Below are 19,551 nucleotides of genomic sequence, written 5' to 3'. Positions count from 1 at the left end.
ATGTATCATTACATATTGTGTATTAGACCTAATTTATATAGTGCACGCAGAGTGTGATCACAATTCATCATGTTGATGAGATGAAGAGGAGGAAGAAGAAGATGGAGATGAAGAAGATGGAGAGGATGAAGATGAAGAAGATGAAGATGAAGAGGAGGAATGTGAAGAGGATAAAGCAGAAGAAGATGAAGGTGAAGATGAATATGAAGAAGATGAAGGTGAAGATAAAGACGACGTCAAAATTGTAGAAGATCCACTCTTAGATCCCTTCTCAGCCTTAAATATCTCCAACTGCTCCCTCAACGAGCCAAGTCGCAAATCATGAACACTTTGCAAAGTCTTGAGTGACTTCTTCAACTTCCGGAGTCCACCCAGTGCCAGTTGCCTCAACTCCACAAGCTGTGGCCGGGACATGGCAGAGTGCTTGGCTGTGTCCTGTTCAAATTCCCGCACCACAGACGAAAACTGTGAAATATCGTCCATGGCCGTCTTCAAGTCCTTCTCAGTCTTTTCCTTCATCCGGTACTTGAGCTTCCTGTTGGCGGCATCGAAGTCTAACTGCAGGCTTTCATACTGCGCCTTCATTCTTGCCGCATCCTCCGACATTGTCATCATGTAGTCCTGGACCCGGTTGACAAGTCCGGATGTCCGATTTGACAAAGCGACGAATTTTTCAGGCATGAGGTCTTCATCTGGTGTGTCGACATACACGGCAAGCCGGCGGCGGAACCTCCGGAGACGCTCGAGTCGCTTTTTCAGAAGGTGCACCGAGGCCCTGGAAGCGCCACCGGGGTGCCCGGTAGACTCACCAGGGGCAGCCGCAGCATCCCCGGTAGACTCACTGGGGTCCCCCACGGCTCCCCCCTCGAGCCACCCCAAGGTCTCCCCGGTAAACTCACCAGCCCGCTGCAAAAGTCCGGCCGGAGCACGGGCCCCAACCGTATCCTCCTCCAAGTACGACCGCAGACTGTAAGCATAAGACTCAAGGCTATTCAGTAACTCTTCCCGCTGAACCCGCTCCCGGTCCTCCCGGTCCAGCACGGCCAACTTTCCCGCCGACCGCCGGAGCATCTCGCCATCCACCGGGCACACCCCGGTGTACTCCACTGGGCCGCTCTGCCGGGCGTCCGCCGTAGCATCCACACCACCGCACGCAACCTCCACCGGGCCTAGGCCCACAAGCTTCCCGGTGGCCACCTCCACCGCACCCCGGTACGTCAACCCACCGCTGCAGTTGCTCTGGGCAGCCTCAAACTCATACCGCTTGTATGAAACCCCATTCTCCAGTATTTCCGCCGAAAAAGGTCCCGTGTAATTTTCTAGAGACTCAAACCTGTGGCTGGTAACAGGCTGAACTTCCGAGCCTCGGGCTAAAAGTGGTTCCAACGTCTGTTCACCCTGTCGGATCAGCTTAACCGTGAAATTCGACTCAATGCTATCCTCCACATCAATGATTTTCCGCCGCCTGTATCCGGCAACGGCTGCCCCGCGGGCCGTTAGACCGAAAACGCCCGCCTCGTCCGCATTCACGTTCTTCGCAATCTTTTCTGTGCCGTTCAAATACTCCGCGAGCTGCGCCTGGACCGCTGGAACACGCGTCGACCCGCCGGCAAGCACCACCGACCGAATCTCCCCGGCATCCACACGCGAAACGGCCCTGGCCAAGGGACCCGCGACCCGTCGCAAAAATTTCCCGATTCGGGCCTCGAACTCCGGACGCGTCACAGTACAACTGAAATCATTGTCGTGGTATAGCATCTCTACAGACACGCGGGTCTCAGTGTTCGCACTAAGCACCAACTTCGCGCGGTCAGCCGCCTGCCACAGCCGGTTCATCGCACGTGCATCCTGCTCCAAGGCCTCGCGCCCAACACCAGCCTGCTGCTCCAAGAACTTCTCCTCCAAAATGTCCCGGACTGCTGACGTAAGCGCGTGTCCGCCTAGCTCTCGGTCAAATCCGTATCCCTCCACTGCAACACGCACAGTTCCGTTTACAGCGGCAAAGGACACAAGCGTGGCACGCGTAGAGCCTGCCCCCATGTCGTAGAACACGTGATACTGCTTCTCAGCCGTAAAATCACGATGCTCAGCGAAATCTGTAGCAACACACGAGCCATCATCCACCAGAGCTGCCACTTTCAGCCCGGCAATCTCTGCCGAGTCCACGAGAGCCTGTCTCTCCGCCTGGGTAAAGTACCGGGGCACCGTCAAAGCAACCTGGTCGATCACATTGTACGTGTTCGGAGAAAGTTCGTCCCACTTTGCCTGGGCTCTTTTCTTGATATCTGCGAGATTCATTGCCACAAGTTCCTCCACGGACAGCACCTGCTTCCCGAACCGGAGCCCCGTGCTGTTACGCTGCTTGATGTCCACAATTTCGATTCCTGAGTGGCCATTTGCGTATTCTGTCACTTCCTTCGCGCTTGACGGCTTTCCAAGAAGCGATTTTATGTAAGTAAAGCAACCTGCCGGCTTCCGCACACATGTATTCAATGCGTGGAACCCATACTTGCGAATGATTCCGCCATCTGAATCCAGATCTGCCTCAAATGCCACTCCGGAAACGTCTTTTCTCTTGCTGTCTGCACTCAAAATCACGTCAATCGGCACTGATGGTGCCAAAAGAACCGCTTTCGTGTATTCCTGACCATAGTCAACCGCCAAGAGTGCGCCGGACACAATTCCGATAACGCACAGAATCAATGCTACCACCGAAACCTTCCTCATCGGGTCTGTAAATGTGACAATGCTGGTTCAAGTATTCTGGTATTCAGAGAGTGTATGTAATATGAAAATATAGCAATCTGAAGATATCACAGCGTGAAGATGTCACAATCAAAGGTCTCTTGCCACCTGTTCTGTGTTTTGTTACAATGGCTTGTGTTCTGTTTGCCTGAAATGCACACACTCCTTTATATAGTGCCGATGGAGAAGATGAAATTTCACACCGTGTCCAGATCGAAAAAAAAAAAAAAAAAAAAGAGTGATGTCGCTTCGGTGCGAGCAGACAGCGAGACATCCGTGCATCGGACCTGCAGATGAAATTTTCCAGATGCGTGTGTGAGAAGAGAAAAAGCAGAGATAGCATGTATGCCAGCTTTATTACGGCAAGTTATACTATTAATGCACGGATAATTTATCAGATCTTGGCAAATCGAAGCTAAGTATTATTCAGTGAAATGAGCGACCGATATCATTCAGGCAGTGGGGAAGACCACAGGAGAACATCCTCACAAGCAGGATTCAGGGATCGGAAATATAAATCGCAAAGATCAGCATACTTAAGGCAGAACTTCAATCCTGGATGGAAAGCAAGTAAGAGGAGAAGTCATCAGCCAGGTTCAGAGCATAGCAAACTGTTTGAATTGAGAAAGCACTACGAATTCGACAGTGTTTCGGACGATATTCCGCCGCTTGAAGACCTTAGGCCGTCGGAAACCAAATGGGATGTAAAAGCAGCCGGATTTGAGCAATATCGGGCATGTGAGATCAAGGATTCCGGAATTTTTCGGGGGGCAGGTGTTGGTGCAGCCGAGCTGCAAGACAGGAAGCAGATCAAGAAGACAATTAGCGAGAATTCGAGGCAATTCAGCAGGGTTGATGCCAGCAAGTCGATTCTGCTACCAAACAACTCTAGAAAGGCACGAATCGTGATATTGAAGGGAATAGACCTTGTAGAGCATCCTCTGCGACAAGTTAAAGAGGTTCTTGAGGAATATTTGAAGTCTAGCGTGATTCCAGGTGTTCAACCGCAGGATTGTGCGTTAAAAATCAGATCTTTACCTGAGCGGTCTGAACTAGTCATTCTCAGCAGTACTACCACTGTTTCTACTGTATTAGCAGGCTTAACTGATACAGAAGTTCCTGGATTAGGAGCCTGTGTTCAGTTTCAGCGGCCTAACGAGTATATTTCGTCGGATATAGGCCAATTTGGAGTTGAAGATGGTAAGAAAGATGAGATGAAAGGAAGTACTGACAGCAAAGCAGATAGTGAGATACAGGATGAGATCCTTCAGTGTCGACAACTTATGTGCATACAGGGAGTACCATACGGTATGGATAAAGACAAAATTGTGCAGCAGTTGCAGAAATTTGGTCGGTTGCGCAGCTTTTCGACCGTTTTAGATAGAATCACTCTCGATACCAAAGGAATCGCTTTTTTCACATACTGGAGTCCGCAGCCGGAAGACTCGCAACTTGAAAACAAGCTAAGGGAAGCATTTATTGCCCAAGGTGAGGCAGAAAAGGAGATTGCCAAGCTCAGGTGTGTGCATCCATGCATCAGCAGCAAAAACAAGTATATGCAGACTGTTACATTGGATGCCGATACAATGACAAATGTGTCGAATTATCCATCGAGCGAAGTTACAAACCATGGCGAATCGAAGGTGATACGTTTTGCGAACTGCATTTCGTTTGAAGATTTGTTGAAACCAGAAAAATGCTCACTTGCCGAGAGATCATTCAAGCAGGAGTGCTCAAAGTTTGGAAAAGTGGACAGAGTAGTGATATCGAGGCCCGGAAAAGAGTTTAAGAATGGTCTAGGTGAGATAGATCCTTCGTTTGGGTTTATATTTGTTCAGTTTGCCGAATTGACGTTCTCTACGCAGTGTCTATATTCATTGGCTGGGCGGTTATTTGATGGACGGTTAGTTATCGGTGGATATTATGATGAGGACGACTTTGAGAGGGGTATATATTAGTGGCTTGAAGGTATAGAAGTATGAAATAGGAGGAAGTGTTGCTTATAACCTCTGCGCTTTGGGTGTATGGTCTTGACGTTGGTATAATAACAATTTAATATCATGGTATCTTAATATTAGTATGTCTGTATGTTAAGTATGTATGCCATTCCTATATCGTAATTTACTCATCTGTATTAGTATGCTTCTTGCGTATCATTATATATACAGCAGTATGCCTCGAGCCCAGCTCGTTATTTCGAAAGGTTCTGCCTCGAATACTCGTTTATCTCTTCACCTACTGCCTCACTCACAGTATGTCGCACAATAAGATCGTACAAATCGTCTGGAATCACCTTCACGAAACTCAGAGAAAGTTTGATGATGCGTTTGGAGTCCAATCTCGGGAATTGCCGAAGAAGCACCATTGGATTATCCGATTCTAATAGCTGCTTTCGGATCAAAACAAGTTGTGCGATGATAAAGAAGATGTTCAAGTGCACACCGTAGCTAAAAAGAAAGTCCCATAGCACGAGAACCTCGCTTAATGGGGGAGTACAAGCACCTAATGTGAGTACTAGTGGGAAAGCATATATCTTGGCGGTGAGCATTTTGGACTTCAAGTGGTGGAAAAGCTTTGGATCAAGCAGTCCAAGCAGGATATCCACCAACTTAACCCCGTTGATCACCCCCGACAAATTTGGTGTCACGTATGTTGGAATGTACTTAATGAGCAACCTGGAAAACAGCGCAAAGATCTCGGGCTCACTTTTACACACGTACGCAAATGGTGCCACTAAGATATTCATTCCTTGAACATATGGCGAAACGCCAGTCTCCGCAGATTCTTCAACCTCCAAGGCATAGCTATTGAGAACACGAATAAGTGTCTGGTTGTCGACCTTGGATGTGAAGTTTTTGTCTTTCTTGAATGTTCTGAACGAATCGTTCAAGATTTTGGTGAAAGAGTGTGACTTTCCACGTTGTAGAAGCTCCACATAATAGTCTGTTTCCACTGGTTCGGCTCGCAATAAAATAGACCACACATATGCTCTGTATGGACACACACCACGCTCATTTTGCTTCAAACCTTCACATAGAATGTTGTATCTTAGTTGATTCAGACTGGACATCAACACGGGTTGATCGCTTTCAATGAATTTTTCAAGAGCATCTTTCTTTCTTCCCTTTCTCTCTGCTTTTGACATGATTGGTTGTTGAAGATAATGAAGACGCCCAAAGATGCGATTAGGAAGAGTGGATGATAAGATTGGAGGAGAATATATTGTAGGATGAGAGGTTTTTGGTGGGAATTGTCATCCAATAAATATATTCCAATAGTGTATTTCTAGTTGAATGTTATGTGATGCTGATTAAATGGAGGCTATTTGGATGGAAATAGAGGTATCGGCGAGTTCTGTAAACAGCAAATGGTAAATAAAAAAATAAAAAAAATAAAGAAAAATAATGTAGTCGTGAATATTATTCGCTGGTATTTGTTAGCCGATGTATGCAAATCAATGTACGGGTGTATCCGAAACAAAATGCTTCTAATGGAGACTGACTCTTGGATAACCTCGAAGTAGCAAGGTTAGGAACTCGAGAATAGAGAATATATATGAAAGAAAGGTAGGATACGGATGCATACCACTTGAAATACTTATATATTGGTTTCTGGGATTTTCACATAATATCAACCTCTTTAGTAATGATTAATAGTTGAAAGTTGTTAGATCGTTATTAGTTAATCTTAGTGAACTGTAAGAAAGCCATATTTACGGTTGTCATTTAAAAGTATCGCTTACTACCAAAAATAGCAGTAGAATGGTATATGATGCTTATCGGTGCCGTACTAAATGTATTATGTGCGTTGTGATTTAAAAGGATCAACTTGCTATCACAATTCATGGATTTAATGTTTGGAGTGACCAAGCACTTGGTTTCAAAGAGTGTAGAAAATGAATAGAGTATTATAGGACTGTTGGGCTGAAAAAAAGGGAATTATGGTACATATGTTAGATCTATCAGAAAAGGATAGCTGCGTTAGAGTAAGCTGTAATTTGGGCATAAATGGACTTTGTGCAAGCTGGAGATAACTTAGAATTTAAATACCAAGTATTATGAATATTTCAGGGGTAGCAAACCATACGGTGTCACCCCTGGGTAAATCCTGCATTTATGTATTCAGGCATTGATTTACTCTGTGAATTTAGATATTTGAAGTATTTCATACATTTATGTTTCATGTATGCAGGTATTCTATTTCAAGTATTAAAGTATCATGTATTGAATGTATTGTATGTATTGAAGTATTGAAGTATTGAAGTATTGAAGTATTGAAGTATTGAAGTATTGAAGTATTGAAGTATTGAAGTATTGAAGTATTGAAGTATTGAAGTATTGAAGTATTGAAGTATTGAAGTATCATGTATTGTATGTATTGTATGTATTGTATGATTATATGATTGTATGATTGTCTGTATTAAAGTGTATTGTATGTATTGGATGTCTTTCAAACACTCCTATTTGATATACAGCTCTTCATGCATTCACATATATTGCGCCCTGTGAACTCCAATTATTTCACGTATTTCACATTTACGTATTTACATACTCACATTACACGCATTCCAATTACTATGTATTAACGTATCCATCACATATCTATATATTAGTGCAAGCAGATATCCACCACGCTGCAAATTCATACACTAAGAGTCGTCATCGCTCGTAAGCAAGTGGTAGAACGAGAAAGGAGTGTACTTGTATCCCTCACCCTGGAAGTGCTTTGACATGGCCTCGACCCAGTGAAGTCTGAGAGAGTGGAGCATAGCACTTGTACCCTCCATACAGACCAAGACGGCGACCGTGAGAACAAACCACAAAGCAAAGAGTAGGACGACGATAATGCAGCCCCAGAAGCCGCGCTCAGAGTAGGCGACAAAGGAGTTACGCAAGGTCATATTCCACAAAACACTAGAGAGCTGGTTGTGAGCCAAAGAGAGGGCCCACAACCGGAGGTAGGAGGCAGTGTGGGAGACGCAGTTGAGGCAGAACTCGATGGTGTAGATGACCTGGTTGACCATGATGTCGGCGAAGTTGAAGGGGGGTGGAGGGGGGTGGGAGAAAGAGGAAGAATGGGAGTTAGAGGGTGAGAGTGAGTTCGAGGGTGAGAGTACGTGAGACTCCGACTCAGAAGGTCTAAGTGAAGAGTAGTGAGAGTGAGAAGATGCAAGCGAAGATGCCTCGGAAGGCCCAGACAACACCTCGGAGTACCCCAAGGCCACGGAATGGTTGTGGGCACGGCGGAGTGCAAGAGGCTTGTAGAGCAAGAGCCAGGGCACACAGACCAGGGCAACAGCAAGAAGAGCAAGCTGCACAGGCCCCTGTCCCGGGTAGAGCTTGTGATCGACGGTTCCCGGGGCCAAGAACATGTTGATGAGCATGTTCAAAAGAGAAGGAGCGACGCGCTTCAAGCCAATCCAGTCCACGCACCACTTGTAGACGATGGTGAGGCAGAGGTAGCCGAAGATGCAGTGCATGAAGAGGAAGCCCGGGATGTAGTTGCCGATGATGTCGACGCGGGACTTGAAGAAGCGGAAGTTGGCGAGAGACAACTGCAAGGAGTAGGACATGTGGATGAAGCCCATGAGGATGGAGAGCTTCATCTTGTAGGAGTTGGCGAAGAGCAAGGTGTTCTCTGCGGAGTGCCATGCCCAGTCTAGGCCGATTGGGTAGACACCAGTCTGTGTTGCAGACACGGTTTGGCCCTCTTTGAAGCCTGCCGGGTAGGCCCAGCGGCTGGCGAAGAGTGTGACGGGCCGGCTGAACAGGTCGGAGTACAGGAATCCGGTGAAGATGGAGAACAGCCCCATGAGGAGGAGCACGTAGCGGCCGGAGTACGCCATGTCGAAGATCTCGCCCCGGTGCGGCTGCCGGGCGATGGCAGACTCTGCCAGGCAGAGACACGCGGCGGCCAGCGTGAGGATCAGGCCGTGGCCCATGTCACCAAACATGATGGCGAACATGAAGGGGAAGGTGACGATTGCAGGCAAGCCCGGGTTGATCTCGCGGTAGGACGCGATGCCGTAGGCGTCGACGATGGCCTGGAAGGCGGCGGTGAACTTGTTTGTGCGGAAAAACGTGGGGGGTGTGAGGTGTGAGTCCACCACGGAGACCACGGGGGCGATGTCCACGCCGCGGCGGTCGGCCACGTCCACCAGGGCGGCCCGGGCGGTCCCGACGTCACCACGGGGCATCCAGCCCTCGGCCACCAGGCACCGGCGGGCCGGGTCGTAGTCGAACCGGTTCATGGCCGCGTACACGGCTTTATCGCGGGCCACCGCGGCCCGCCAGTCCGCCAGCTGCCCGGCAACCTCCTTGAGCTCCACCGCGAGCCGCTCCGCGGTACCCGCCAGCACCCGCTGCACGTCCGCGAGCTTCCCGTTCACCCCGTGCACCGCCACCGCGTACGCCCGGTGGCTGCCCGGTACCTCCACCACGCGGCCGCCCAACGACTCCGCCACCGCCCGGCTCCGGGCCACCAACCCGCCCCCGTGCGTGAAAACCGCAAAGATGCATCGCCGCTGCTCATCCCCGGTGTCAAAGTCCACCACGGGCGTCTCGATCTCCACCCGGGCCATGTACAAGTTGCCCCGGAGCGTCCGCCACAAGATCCGCTCCAGAATGGCAAACTTGTCCGTCTCGATTGTCCCGCAAACGACACCCATCGCCGTGCCGAGGATGTTCACGCTACTTTCCCGCGGCATCGGCCCTGCACCAGTGCTTGGGGCTGCTTCTAGATCATGCAGGCCCACGTCATCGGGTCCGAATCCCTCTGCACGCTCCTCCTGCGTGAGGAGGCTGTCGTTGCTAGAGATGGTGAAGCGATCAGTGCTGTTTCTATCACTACTTCCATCATCTCCATCCCTATATCCATCGTAACTCATCCGCGTCTCAAAGTACTTCCGGGTCCCCTCAAGCACACTCCGCTCCTCCTGGAGCCCCTGCTGCCGTTTCTCCAGCCCCCGGTACGTCTCCGCCATCTCTCGGACGCCCTGCTCGTACTCCGCCACCGCTTTCACCACCGCGTCCATCTCCGACGTCGTCTGCGGTGTCCGCCGCATCAATTCCTCCAAGTCCCGGCTCGGCTGCCGCGCAGCTCCCCCGTAAGCTCCCCCGTACGCTCCTTGGGGCTCCTCCACACCCTGCTCCCTCATCACCCCCTCCAAATACCGCAGCTGCCGCTCCGTGTTGTCCAACCGCCGCGTCTCCTCCACAAACGCCCGCTGGAACGAGTTCACGCCCTCGTTCAAGTCCAGGAACTCGATGCTGCCCATTTCCCCGAGCACCCACACGCAGTCCCGCGCGATTTCCGAGGCCATGTACACCTGCACGAGCACCATGTTTGCTGATCGGAAGATAGCTTCTTCTGTCATATTGGTTGGATGTTTAATCTTGAGATGTCTTGAGATATCTAATATTGATAACTGATCTTCAGTTAGATATATAGTCCTGATAATTAATCTTCAGTTAGATATCTAATCTTGTGCTTAAATTGATGTCAACCTATTTATCCTTTCGATTTGAACTTAATTGATGCCAATATCTTTATCCTTCAGATTTGAACTTAATTGATGCCAACCTGCTTATCCTTCAAATTTGAACTTAACAGATCAACCTGCTTATTTTCGTAGTCACTTAAATCAATGTTGCTTATAGCACCAAACTGCACTATTAAGCCTTCCTGTTATGCAATATCTTGTCCAAAGCAATGCTGCCAATTCCTATCACCTATTTAATGATCTCAATTACCTTATGCTGAATAAATAAGCCTGCCTCTATCTATCTGGCGCTTATACTCTAAATATCTTTACACCTTTTCCGTAAAGATTAATGCACAATGCTATCCCGCTGCTTGATTATATGCCAAAACTAGACCTTGCCGGATGCTACTGTACAGTTAAGCGATGCCTGCTGTATATATTGCTCCAATAATATCAGTCAGCTACTATGCACAAATTATTTTACACCTGTTCTGATGATGACTTTTTGATTGGCGAAAAAAATCGCGTCTCAGCCGATAAAGCACGAGTCCGCACTAACCGGCAAGGTTCGCATTTATATTACGTTATCATGACTTTTATCCACTCAGCATCCAGACAACGAAGTTAGGTGATTTTGCGGGGGATTGAATTATCTATCAGAACATCTCATCGTTGTAGTATATTGGGAAATAGATGCACTTTATTCTCAATATCGTTTCTTTGCCTAAATAGCCCACTTGACATCTTTGATCTCTTATCTGCAATTCTCATTGATAACATACGTTCCTAGCTTAATGGTGCAAATACAAGTGGAGGAAGGATTTCTAAGGTAATGCTAGAGCTTAAAACCCAATGAACCAAATTTTTGATATGACAGTGCAATGTACAAATATGGCATTAATTTTTACTGCCACAGCAAGATAGCTGCTTAATAAATAATGGCAGGTGTAGTTATATAAAAGCAGTATAGATTACGGTTAGATAGCAACGTCAAACCCCAGAAAGTATCTAAGCATGGATCTGTTTGGCATTAATAAGTAATGCCATAATAGGTAAAGAACTTATACTGAGTTCTACGTAGTGCCCAAGGTGGATATGTGGATCCCAAAAAGTAAAATAAAGGCTAAAGTATGTTACTATTCCTAGTGAAGTGAGGCTGTAGCTGCGATTAAATTGCTGGATTAGCCGCGAAATATCTTGTAGCTTAATAGTGGTAGGTATGGATCACGTGATAAGCGCGGAGGCCAAAAAGAAATGAAATTGTAGTTTCCGCGCCTATTATAACCACACAGAGGTAATTGGAGTATGTGTCATCTCACTATTTGGGTATTCACAGCTTGTTTTAGTAAAATACAGGATGCCTGTTATATGATATCGTGTTGAAGAGATGTCAGATCCGAAGCAACTAGCAGAAAAGACGATAAAGACAACTGGGAAGAAAGCAGAAGATATAGGTGAGAAGGATAAGGATGAGAAGAATGAGAAATATGATGAGAATGATAAATTAGAGGATGGATTACATGGAGGTGAAAGAGAAAATGAAGGTAAATTGTATGGAACTTCACTGCATGAAAAGCTACAACATCGAGATAAATTGCATGGAAAACCAACGCAGTTTGGGGATAAATTAGAGCGTGGAGATAAAGCATTTGATGGATATGAATTACAGGGGGATAATTTGGATGAAGTGGATGATAGATTGCAGCATGATTTGCAGTATGATAATTTAGGTCATGATAAATTGCAGTATAGTGATAAATTACAGAATGATAAGCCACAGGATGAATTATCACGCGGTGATAAATCGCATAGTAATAAATTTCATAGTGACAAACAACAGAATGAATTGCATAGTGACAAGCAACAGAATGAATTGCAGTATGGTAATAAATTGCAGTATGGTGATAAATTACAGAATGAGTTTCAGAATGAATTGCAATACAGTAATAAATTGCAGTATAGTGATAAATTACAGCATAGAAATGGACCACAATATGAATTGCATAGTGACAAGATGCTGTATAGTGGTAGCCCACGGAATGAATTGCATAGTGATAAAATGCAGAATGAATCGCATAGTGATAGACTACAGAATGAAATTCAGAATCAATCGCAATACAGTAATTTGGATAATCAATCGCATGGTGATAAATTTCAGAATCAATCACATAGTGATAAATTGCAGAATGAGCCCCATAGTGATACATTACAGAATGAATTACAGACTGATTCGCATAGTGATAAATTGCAGACTGATTCACATAGTATTAAACAACCCTCCTCCCTACAATTCGTCTTCCCCGATATGGTGGCATTCGACCGGGTGAGGCGGCGATGCCAGCACTGGCTGGACGGGGTGGCGGTGCAGCGGATCGAGCTGCAGGGCTTTGAGTCGTACCTGGTGGAGCAGTGGGTGTACGAGCGGTCAGCCCGGAATTCCATCGTGATCTACACGGGCGACCCGGCAGACCGCGTGTGTGCGTACCGCGTGGAGGTTGTGTGCGACGAGGCAGCTTGGCCGGGGCCCCTCCGGGCATACATCGGGGACTTGGGCGGCTCCCGGCACACTTTCCCCACTCTGAGCGACTACGGCACGGTGTTTGTGACAAACGTGAGCCAGCTGGATGCGTCTCTCACGCTGGTGCCGATTCCGGGCGGCGACATCAAGAAAATCTACAAGTGCTACGTGCAAAACCACGACTTGAAGCATTTGGGATGCGGAACACGGGCAGCAACGGCGATCGGGAGCCCCGGGAAGCCCGCGGAGGACAAGTTCCGGGCGGCGTACCACGTGCCGGCCGGGGTGGCGGTGCGGTACGCGGTGCGTGAGCTGGTGTGCGTGGTGCAGACGTTCCTGTACTACTACGGGGTGCTGCCGGCGGCGTGGTGCGACGGGCTGTGCTGCCGGGGCACGGAGGCCGGGCTCACGCGGTGGTGGCGCCTGGTGGCGGACATCCCGCCGTGCAGCGGGCTGCTCAGCCGCCGGCCACCGGGCTGCACGGCCCCCGTGCGGTTCCTCAGCGTTATCGGGCTCACCTTGTTCATTCGCACGCTGCTTGCCCTTGGTGGCAGCAGCTTTATGGCCCCCAAGGACCCGCTGGACGTCCAGGGCTTCCGGGTGTCCGTGCTGCTGTTCCAGCGGGCCCAGAAACTGCACCGCACGCGGGAGAACGAGGGCTACCTGGACCGCGAGACCATCACGCGGCTTTTCGCCTGGGTCCAGACCGTCAAGACGGGGCAGAACTTCGCCAAGGACTTGTCCAAGGTCAAGACACTCGTCAAGAACACCGTGCTGGACTTGACGTCGGTCCGGGCGCTCCAGGTGCTCGCCGGGGTGCCTGCAGACGCCGCCGACTCCCCCAGTTCACCACCAGGGTCCGACCAGGCTCCCCCGGTAGCCGACTGCCAGGACTACCGCCAGATCCGCCTGCTCTGTGCCGGGCCCCGCCTCCTGTACCTCTTCTTCGCCAAGGGCCGGCCCGCCAACCTCGACCGCGACTGCCTCGCTGCCCGGTACCACCGGGCCAGCCTTGCCGTCGCCAGCCTCGCCTCAGCCTCCCACCGGGCCGCCTCCCCGGGCCGTGGCCGCCACCACGACACCTCCCGGGCCACCATCCTGAAGTATGCGTGGAATTCGGATGAGATGGGGTATCCTGGGGGGAGTCAGGTGAGTGGTAATTTGTCAAATCAGTCATATTCAGATCAAGTGAATGGAGGTCTGTCATATGGAAAGCCCTCAAGTCAGTTATATTCAAGTCAGTTATATTCAAGTCAGTCATATTCAAATCAGCCAAATCAACCTTATCCAAATCAACCAAATCAACCTTATTCCAACCAGCCTTATCCAAATCAACCAAATCAACTCAATGCTCCTTCCCACCCAAATTTCTCATGCACTGCAGCCAGATTTAACGCCCGCCTCCGGCGAAGAACAAGCGTCCCGTTTATCGCCCGCGAGGCCGGCGTGTTCGCCACCGAGCTGCAGGCTGCCGACTCCCCGGCCCCCGGTGGGCCACCGGGCACCCACGCCGTGCCCTGGTGCGGCTACCGGGCACCCCCGCCCGCCTCTAGAAAAAGAGCCCTGTCTTTCGCGGCCGTCGACCAGGCCCTCGAAACAGCCGGCACAGACTGCTTCGATGTCTCCGGCCCGGGCTTCCCGGGCTCCCTGGTAACCGAGGAGTGGCTTGCCGCCCAGTACATCGCCCTTTTGCACTTTTTCAGGCTCGGCATCGTCCGGCTGTCGGCCGATCTCCGCGGGCAGACCGACGGCTACCGGGCAAACGTCTACCGGGGCATCCGCCTGGACACGGTGCTCGCCCGGTACCAGAACTCCCGGGCAGACTGCTCCAAGGCCGCCGCAAAGTACAGGGAGCTCCGCCAGAAGTTGAGGACCAGCTACAAGATAAGTGCCCGGCTCAAGTACGAGGTCCACTTGTTGCTCCAGAAAACTAAGGAGGTCGAGACCAACCTCAGGTCCTTGGACGATTTCAAGATTGCTAACTTGCAGTCGCGGATCGCCAAATGCCGCAAATGCCTCCACGTGCAGCAGTTTGCAGCCCAATGCCCCCGCAACGAGCCTCCGGAGGCCGTCTTGTCCTGGCGGGCCCTGCTCAGGCGGCCCTACCTCCTCCTGTACGTTGTTTTCTGCTACATCTGGTGTCTCTGGACCGTCTACTTCGGCACAGATCCCCGCTTCCACGCCCAGCCCCAGTCCGATGTCTTCAAGACGCTTTTCTGCCGTGTCTACTACGGATCAGAGGCCAAGCCGGCCAAGCGCGAATGATGAGGAGTGCGAGTCTTCGTATTACAGGTGTAAGCATGCGTATATAATCATGAGTATGTGTGTGTGGAATCTTGGGTGTCTGATCATAAATATGTATCTTTCCTAGGTGTCTATCTCAGGCATGTCTCATAGCCATATATCATAGGAATGAATCGTAGGTATGTATCGAATGAATCTTAGATACTATCTTACGTATCTAACAATATGTATCTATCTTAGATATCTAATCATGAATATGTATTTCAGGTGTGTATCGAAAGAATCTTAAGTACGCATCTTAGATATCTTAGGTATCTATCTGAAGTATCTATCTGAGATCTCTATTTGAGGTATCTATCTGAGGTATCTATCTGAAGTATCTATCTGAAGTATCTAACCGTACGTGTCTATCTTAGGTACCTATCATAAACATCTAATCATAAATATATGCTTTAGGTATGAATTGTATATTATGTATGTATCTAATATATCTAACCATATGTGTCTATTTTGGACATTTATCTTAGATATCTATTGAAGGAATGTAGGCATGTATCGTACACTTGTGCCTATCTAATCAAACGTACATAATCCTATTTATCAAATCATAAATATCTATCCTAATTACCCATCTTATTTCTAATCATAAATATCTATCCTAGATATATATTCAGCTAAGTACGCAATCAAAAGTAAATTTGTAGGTTATGAACGTATCATACATATTTTATCGGCTTGTCTTGAACTGTAGTAAAAGATATATGTAATCAATTTCATGCGTTGACATGTTAATAGATGTTAGCCAGACTAGATAAGTACAGCATGTTAATCGAATAAAAGAGGTGAACCTACTAAACAGTAGATGCGAATCGGATCAATTAAATATAGGTGAGCACGTTATTTAAACAGTTCATTCTGATGTACTAATAAATCAGATAAGTTCAACATTAGAATATAACAAGTAAAATGCATTAATCCACTTGGTGTCGAACTGAATACGTTGATACACCTGAATAAACCATAAGATAGTCACACAAACATATGCAAACCGATAGTTCATGCCAATTAAATAAGTGTGCTATCACTCAAATAGAGTAATAAATAATTAAATTAAATGAACCACAGAGTGAGAGACTCATGTAGAGATCAACTTAGATAAGCAATAACAATGTGAAATGCATTAACCAATTTATAATGACTAGACAGTACAAATTATTGCATCATATCATGCTCTCATAATTCCCCTCGTGTTGCTCCTATTAATTATGCCCAATTTCAGTTATTCCCCATCTCCGCATTCTATATGCTTCTCCGAACATTTTCAACTATTCTACTCATTAAGCGCTTTATTAAACTCCTTTGTAGTTGCACAAAGACGCCCTCTGGCACCTGCGTACTCATCATTATAATCACAACACACCTGCCGCATTCTCTTAATACTCTCAGTGTAATTCCTCAGCTGTCGTTCCGCCTCTGCGTTATACGACGCATTTGCTCCTTGTTCCAACTTCATTCTGTTGTTAAGATTGTTGTTTATTATCCTCATGAGCTTCTCATGTCGCTTGAGCAAATCCTCGTATTGCTTACTGAGATATTTCTCACGTTGCAACCTGCTCAATAAAAGGTCTCTTTGGCATCGAAGACTGTTTCCACGTTCTATTGCATCATTGCCAAGTGGTAATTCACCATGCTTAGACTCTGATATATCATTATTATATTCCACTTTATCACTCACACGCTCTAGTTTACCATTTCCATGCTCTAGTTCACCTTCCACGCCATCTGCTTTCGCCTGTAGCATTGTATCAGGATCTATCTTCTCTTGCTTGCACAATTTCGCAATATTAGAGTCTATTTTGGCTTTTTCGTGGTTTTCATCATCAAGCGATTGCAAAAGTCTGTTGAGGAGAGATTTCACCTGTGTGAATTGTTCCAGTTGAAGTGAGTTGTCCAGTTCTTCGTTCATCTTTGGCAGAAGAATTATATGTAGTTTTTAATATGTGATATATACGCTGCTTTATATTTGCTTCTCGGATTTATCCTATAATCCTATGATTCGGTTTATTAGATGAATATGTGTTAGTTTATATTAGGAATAATACGCGTTCCTTTGTGTGGTCTTTGTGCAGTCTTTGTTCTTATAAGTTGGAGTAATACTTTATTGGGGTTCTTGTCTGGATCATATTTGCCAAAATAGGATCTGGAAAAAATAATGCGAATATTGAAATAATTAAGTAATTCGCTAATTCAGGTATCTAACTACATACTCAAATAAATTAAATTGTTTCCAGTTCACATTCATCATCCATTAACACACCTCCAACATTAATCCACTATCATACAAAACATCACCTACACCAAATCTACCATGTCCTAACTAAAGCGGTATATTAAGTACTAATCGCAACTGTGTACCAGTTATGTAAACTACACGTCCCGTGAACATCTCTATTTCTTGTCCTTCTTGTGCTTGTGGTGGTGCTCCTTGTGCTTCTTTTCTCCGTCCTTCTTGTGGTGGTGATGATGCTTCTTTTCCTTCTCCTCTTTCTTTTCCTTCTTTTCCTTCTTTTCCTTCTTCACCTTCTTTTCCTTCTTCTGCTTTTTGGACTCCACCTCAGTCTCCTCCTCATCCTCATCTCTCTTTCTCTTCTTCTCGGCCTTCACCGGCTTGGCATCCTCGGAGTCCGACTCGTCATCAGAGTCTGCCTCGTCTGGTTTCTCCTCCTCCTTGACCTCAGTCTTGACAACTGTGTCTGCATCTGCATTGTACTGCTTTGAGTCCTTTATTTCAACCTTCTGGAAGTCAGTCGATATCTTGGAAGTTGTTCTCATGTCTCTTCCTTCAAGTGCACTCAATCTGGACTCCACCTTGGCCCTCACAGAAAGACCATAGTCTCCGGAATCGTCTCTCTCCTCACAAAGTGCATCATACCTCAAAGCCACAGCAGCCTTTGCTGCAAGCACTCTGGCGATCTTTCCCTTATTCTTACCGGTTGCCTGGCCAACCAAGGATGCGTGGTAGATCAATCCGTACTTAGGCGTGTCGTGTTTCGTCTTCAAAGCACGGAAAAGTGCCTTCTCGGCTCCCAAGATCTGAATTGTTGAAGCTGGGGCCTTGGCCAAAGAAACCAGAGATCCTGCATGTGCAATAAGACGTGCACCAACGAGCTCACCCACCAAAGCCGTGAGATTTGGCGCTATGGCCTTCATTCTCGCATTGAGGTAGTTTGAGAGCTGCTCCCGGTAGGTGGAAAAATCAACAACTTGCTGTGCAAGTGCCTGGATGCTCTGCAAATCACCCTCGGTGATCTCCGTACCCATCGAAATCTCCGCTGCCGACTTCACCTGCTGCTCGATCTCCTCGGGCAACACCTCGCTGAAATCCGTGTCGTGCGCATTGGTCCGGAAACCCATCGTCAAGATGATTCTGGCGTATGCAACTGAATCCACAACTATCTTTGCCAGTTCTGGGAAATGCCATCCGTACCACTCCTTAACTCTCATCGCGTAAGTGTTGACCTCCTTGTCCAAGTCGTCCAATAGCGAAATGGCCTGCACAACCATCATGTCCACCTTATCTGGGCTGAACTTCAACTTGTATCTGGCAATAGAGTGTGCCAGACCCAATGACATTGTAGACACGTCTTTGTCGGTCATTCCGGGCAAAAGCTCCGGGAGGTACTCTCTCACGGCTCTGAAGATGTCCAAAGTTGCTGCATCCGATATCACCGAGTAGTTGAGGCCCAACTTGTTGATTGCATTGGCCAATTTCGTCTCCGAAACGATCAAATGTGTTTTTTTGTCACTCTTGGCCTTGTTCAAGAGCTCCGACAACTGCTCCGAAACCTTACCCTCATTCACCGACATTGCCTCTTTGAGCGCATTTGCAGCCGAGTCGAACTTCGAGAATGCGGCAATCTTGAACTGCTTGAGCACCTTTTTCTCATTGTCAAGATCTTTCAAAAGACTTGAAGATTTGTAGATCTTCTTATCCGAGGCCTTCAGCAAAGCATATCCGGCTGGTGTTTCTGCCAAAACGTATGACATCTTGATTATCTGCTGCTCGTTTTTTCTGGCTTCAAAGCTTGCTTCTCTCACTGTACAACCGATAATTCGTAAAAAGCTTCTTTTCCTTCCTCAGCTTTGCTACTGTCTTTTCACTGGTGTCTGAGGAAATTTTCCAGCTTAAAATTTTTTTCCCCCTCGAACAATAAAAAATTTTTCACCCTCATTACTGAAAAAGAAACAAATAAATCTTCTGATCAATGGCTAGCTAGCATCCTTCTCCGCTATATGTGTACGGATGTGTTGTCCTTACAATGGCTTGCTTTCACTCATCAATGTTACCGTTATCATTATTCTCACTGGTTTGTCGATTGCCATATCTGAAAGCCGCACAGCCTTTCTTTAAGCCTGACAACCACAGGATTTAAGGTATTTGCATTACTTACTTGATCTCTCCCCTTTCTTCTTACTTTATCTTACTTTATCTCACTTTATCTCTATCTTTATGTTTCTGTCTTCTTCTTACTTACATTATCTCTATCTTATCTTTCTGTCT

At 47.3% G+C, this 19,551-nt stretch overlaps 7 protein-coding genes across 7 annotated transcripts; 2 read left to right on the top strand and 5 right to left on the bottom strand.

Annotated features, from left to right (window-relative positions):
- Nucleotides 1–57: 57 nt before the first annotated feature.
- BRETT_001322 (uncharacterized protein) lies at nucleotides 58–2,727 on the bottom strand (the record flags this gene model as incomplete). The annotated part of the gene is made up of 1 exon (XM_041279876.1): nucleotides 58–2,727. The coding sequence occupies one exon, from the start codon at nucleotides 2,725–2,727 to the stop codon at nucleotides 58–60; it is 2,670 nt and encodes an 889-aa protein (XP_041138090.1).
- A 452-nt stretch (nucleotides 2,728–3,179) lies between these two features.
- Nucleotides 3,180–4,703, top strand: BRETT_001321 (uncharacterized protein; the record flags this gene model as incomplete). Its single annotated transcript, XM_041279875.1, has 1 exon — nucleotides 3,180–4,703. One exon carries the CDS (start codon nucleotides 3,180–3,182, stop codon nucleotides 4,701–4,703), a length of 1,524 nt encoding a protein of 507 aa, XP_041138089.1.
- A 233-nt stretch (nucleotides 4,704–4,936) lies between these two features.
- On the bottom strand, nucleotides 4,937–5,890 carry BRETT_001320 (uncharacterized protein; the record flags this gene model as incomplete). The annotated part of the gene is made up of 1 exon (XM_041279874.1): nucleotides 4,937–5,890. The coding sequence occupies one exon, from the start codon at nucleotides 5,888–5,890 to the stop codon at nucleotides 4,937–4,939; it is 954 nt and encodes a 317-aa protein (XP_041138088.1).
- Nucleotides 5,891–7,393: 1,503 nt separating this feature from the next.
- On the bottom strand, nucleotides 7,394–10,120 carry BRETT_001319 (uncharacterized protein; the record flags this gene model as incomplete). The annotated part of the gene is made up of 1 exon (XM_041279873.1): nucleotides 7,394–10,120. The coding sequence occupies one exon, from the start codon at nucleotides 10,118–10,120 to the stop codon at nucleotides 7,394–7,396; it is 2,727 nt and encodes a 908-aa protein (XP_041138087.1).
- Nucleotides 10,121–11,615: 1,495 nt separating this feature from the next.
- Nucleotides 11,616–15,011, top strand: BRETT_001318 (uncharacterized protein; the record flags this gene model as incomplete). Its single annotated transcript, XM_041279872.1, has 1 exon — nucleotides 11,616–15,011. One exon carries the CDS (start codon nucleotides 11,616–11,618, stop codon nucleotides 15,009–15,011), a length of 3,396 nt encoding a protein of 1,131 aa, XP_041138086.1.
- Nucleotides 15,012–16,320: 1,309 nt separating this feature from the next.
- On the bottom strand, nucleotides 16,321–16,956 carry BRETT_001317 (uncharacterized protein; the record flags this gene model as incomplete). The annotated part of the gene is made up of 1 exon (XM_041279871.1): nucleotides 16,321–16,956. One exon carries the CDS (start codon nucleotides 16,954–16,956, stop codon nucleotides 16,321–16,323), a length of 636 nt encoding a protein of 211 aa, XP_041138085.1.
- Nucleotides 16,957–17,438: 482 nt separating this feature from the next.
- NOP58 (Nucleolar protein 58) lies at nucleotides 17,439–19,037 on the bottom strand (the record flags this gene model as incomplete). The annotated part of the gene is made up of 1 exon (XM_041279870.1): nucleotides 17,439–19,037. One exon carries the CDS (start codon nucleotides 19,035–19,037, stop codon nucleotides 17,439–17,441), a length of 1,599 nt encoding a protein of 532 aa, XP_041138084.1.
- Between the last annotated feature and the right edge of the window lie 514 nt (nucleotides 19,038–19,551).

The sequence above is a fragment of the Brettanomyces bruxellensis genome, chromosome 8, assembly GCF_011074885.1.
Source record: "Brettanomyces bruxellensis chromosome 8, complete sequence".
NCBI lineage: Eukaryota > Fungi > Ascomycota > Pichiomycetes > Pichiales > Pichiaceae > Brettanomyces > Brettanomyces bruxellensis.
The sequence above is the reverse complement of the archived record's forward strand: the minus strand, read 5'-3'. Positions and strand labels throughout refer to the sequence as shown.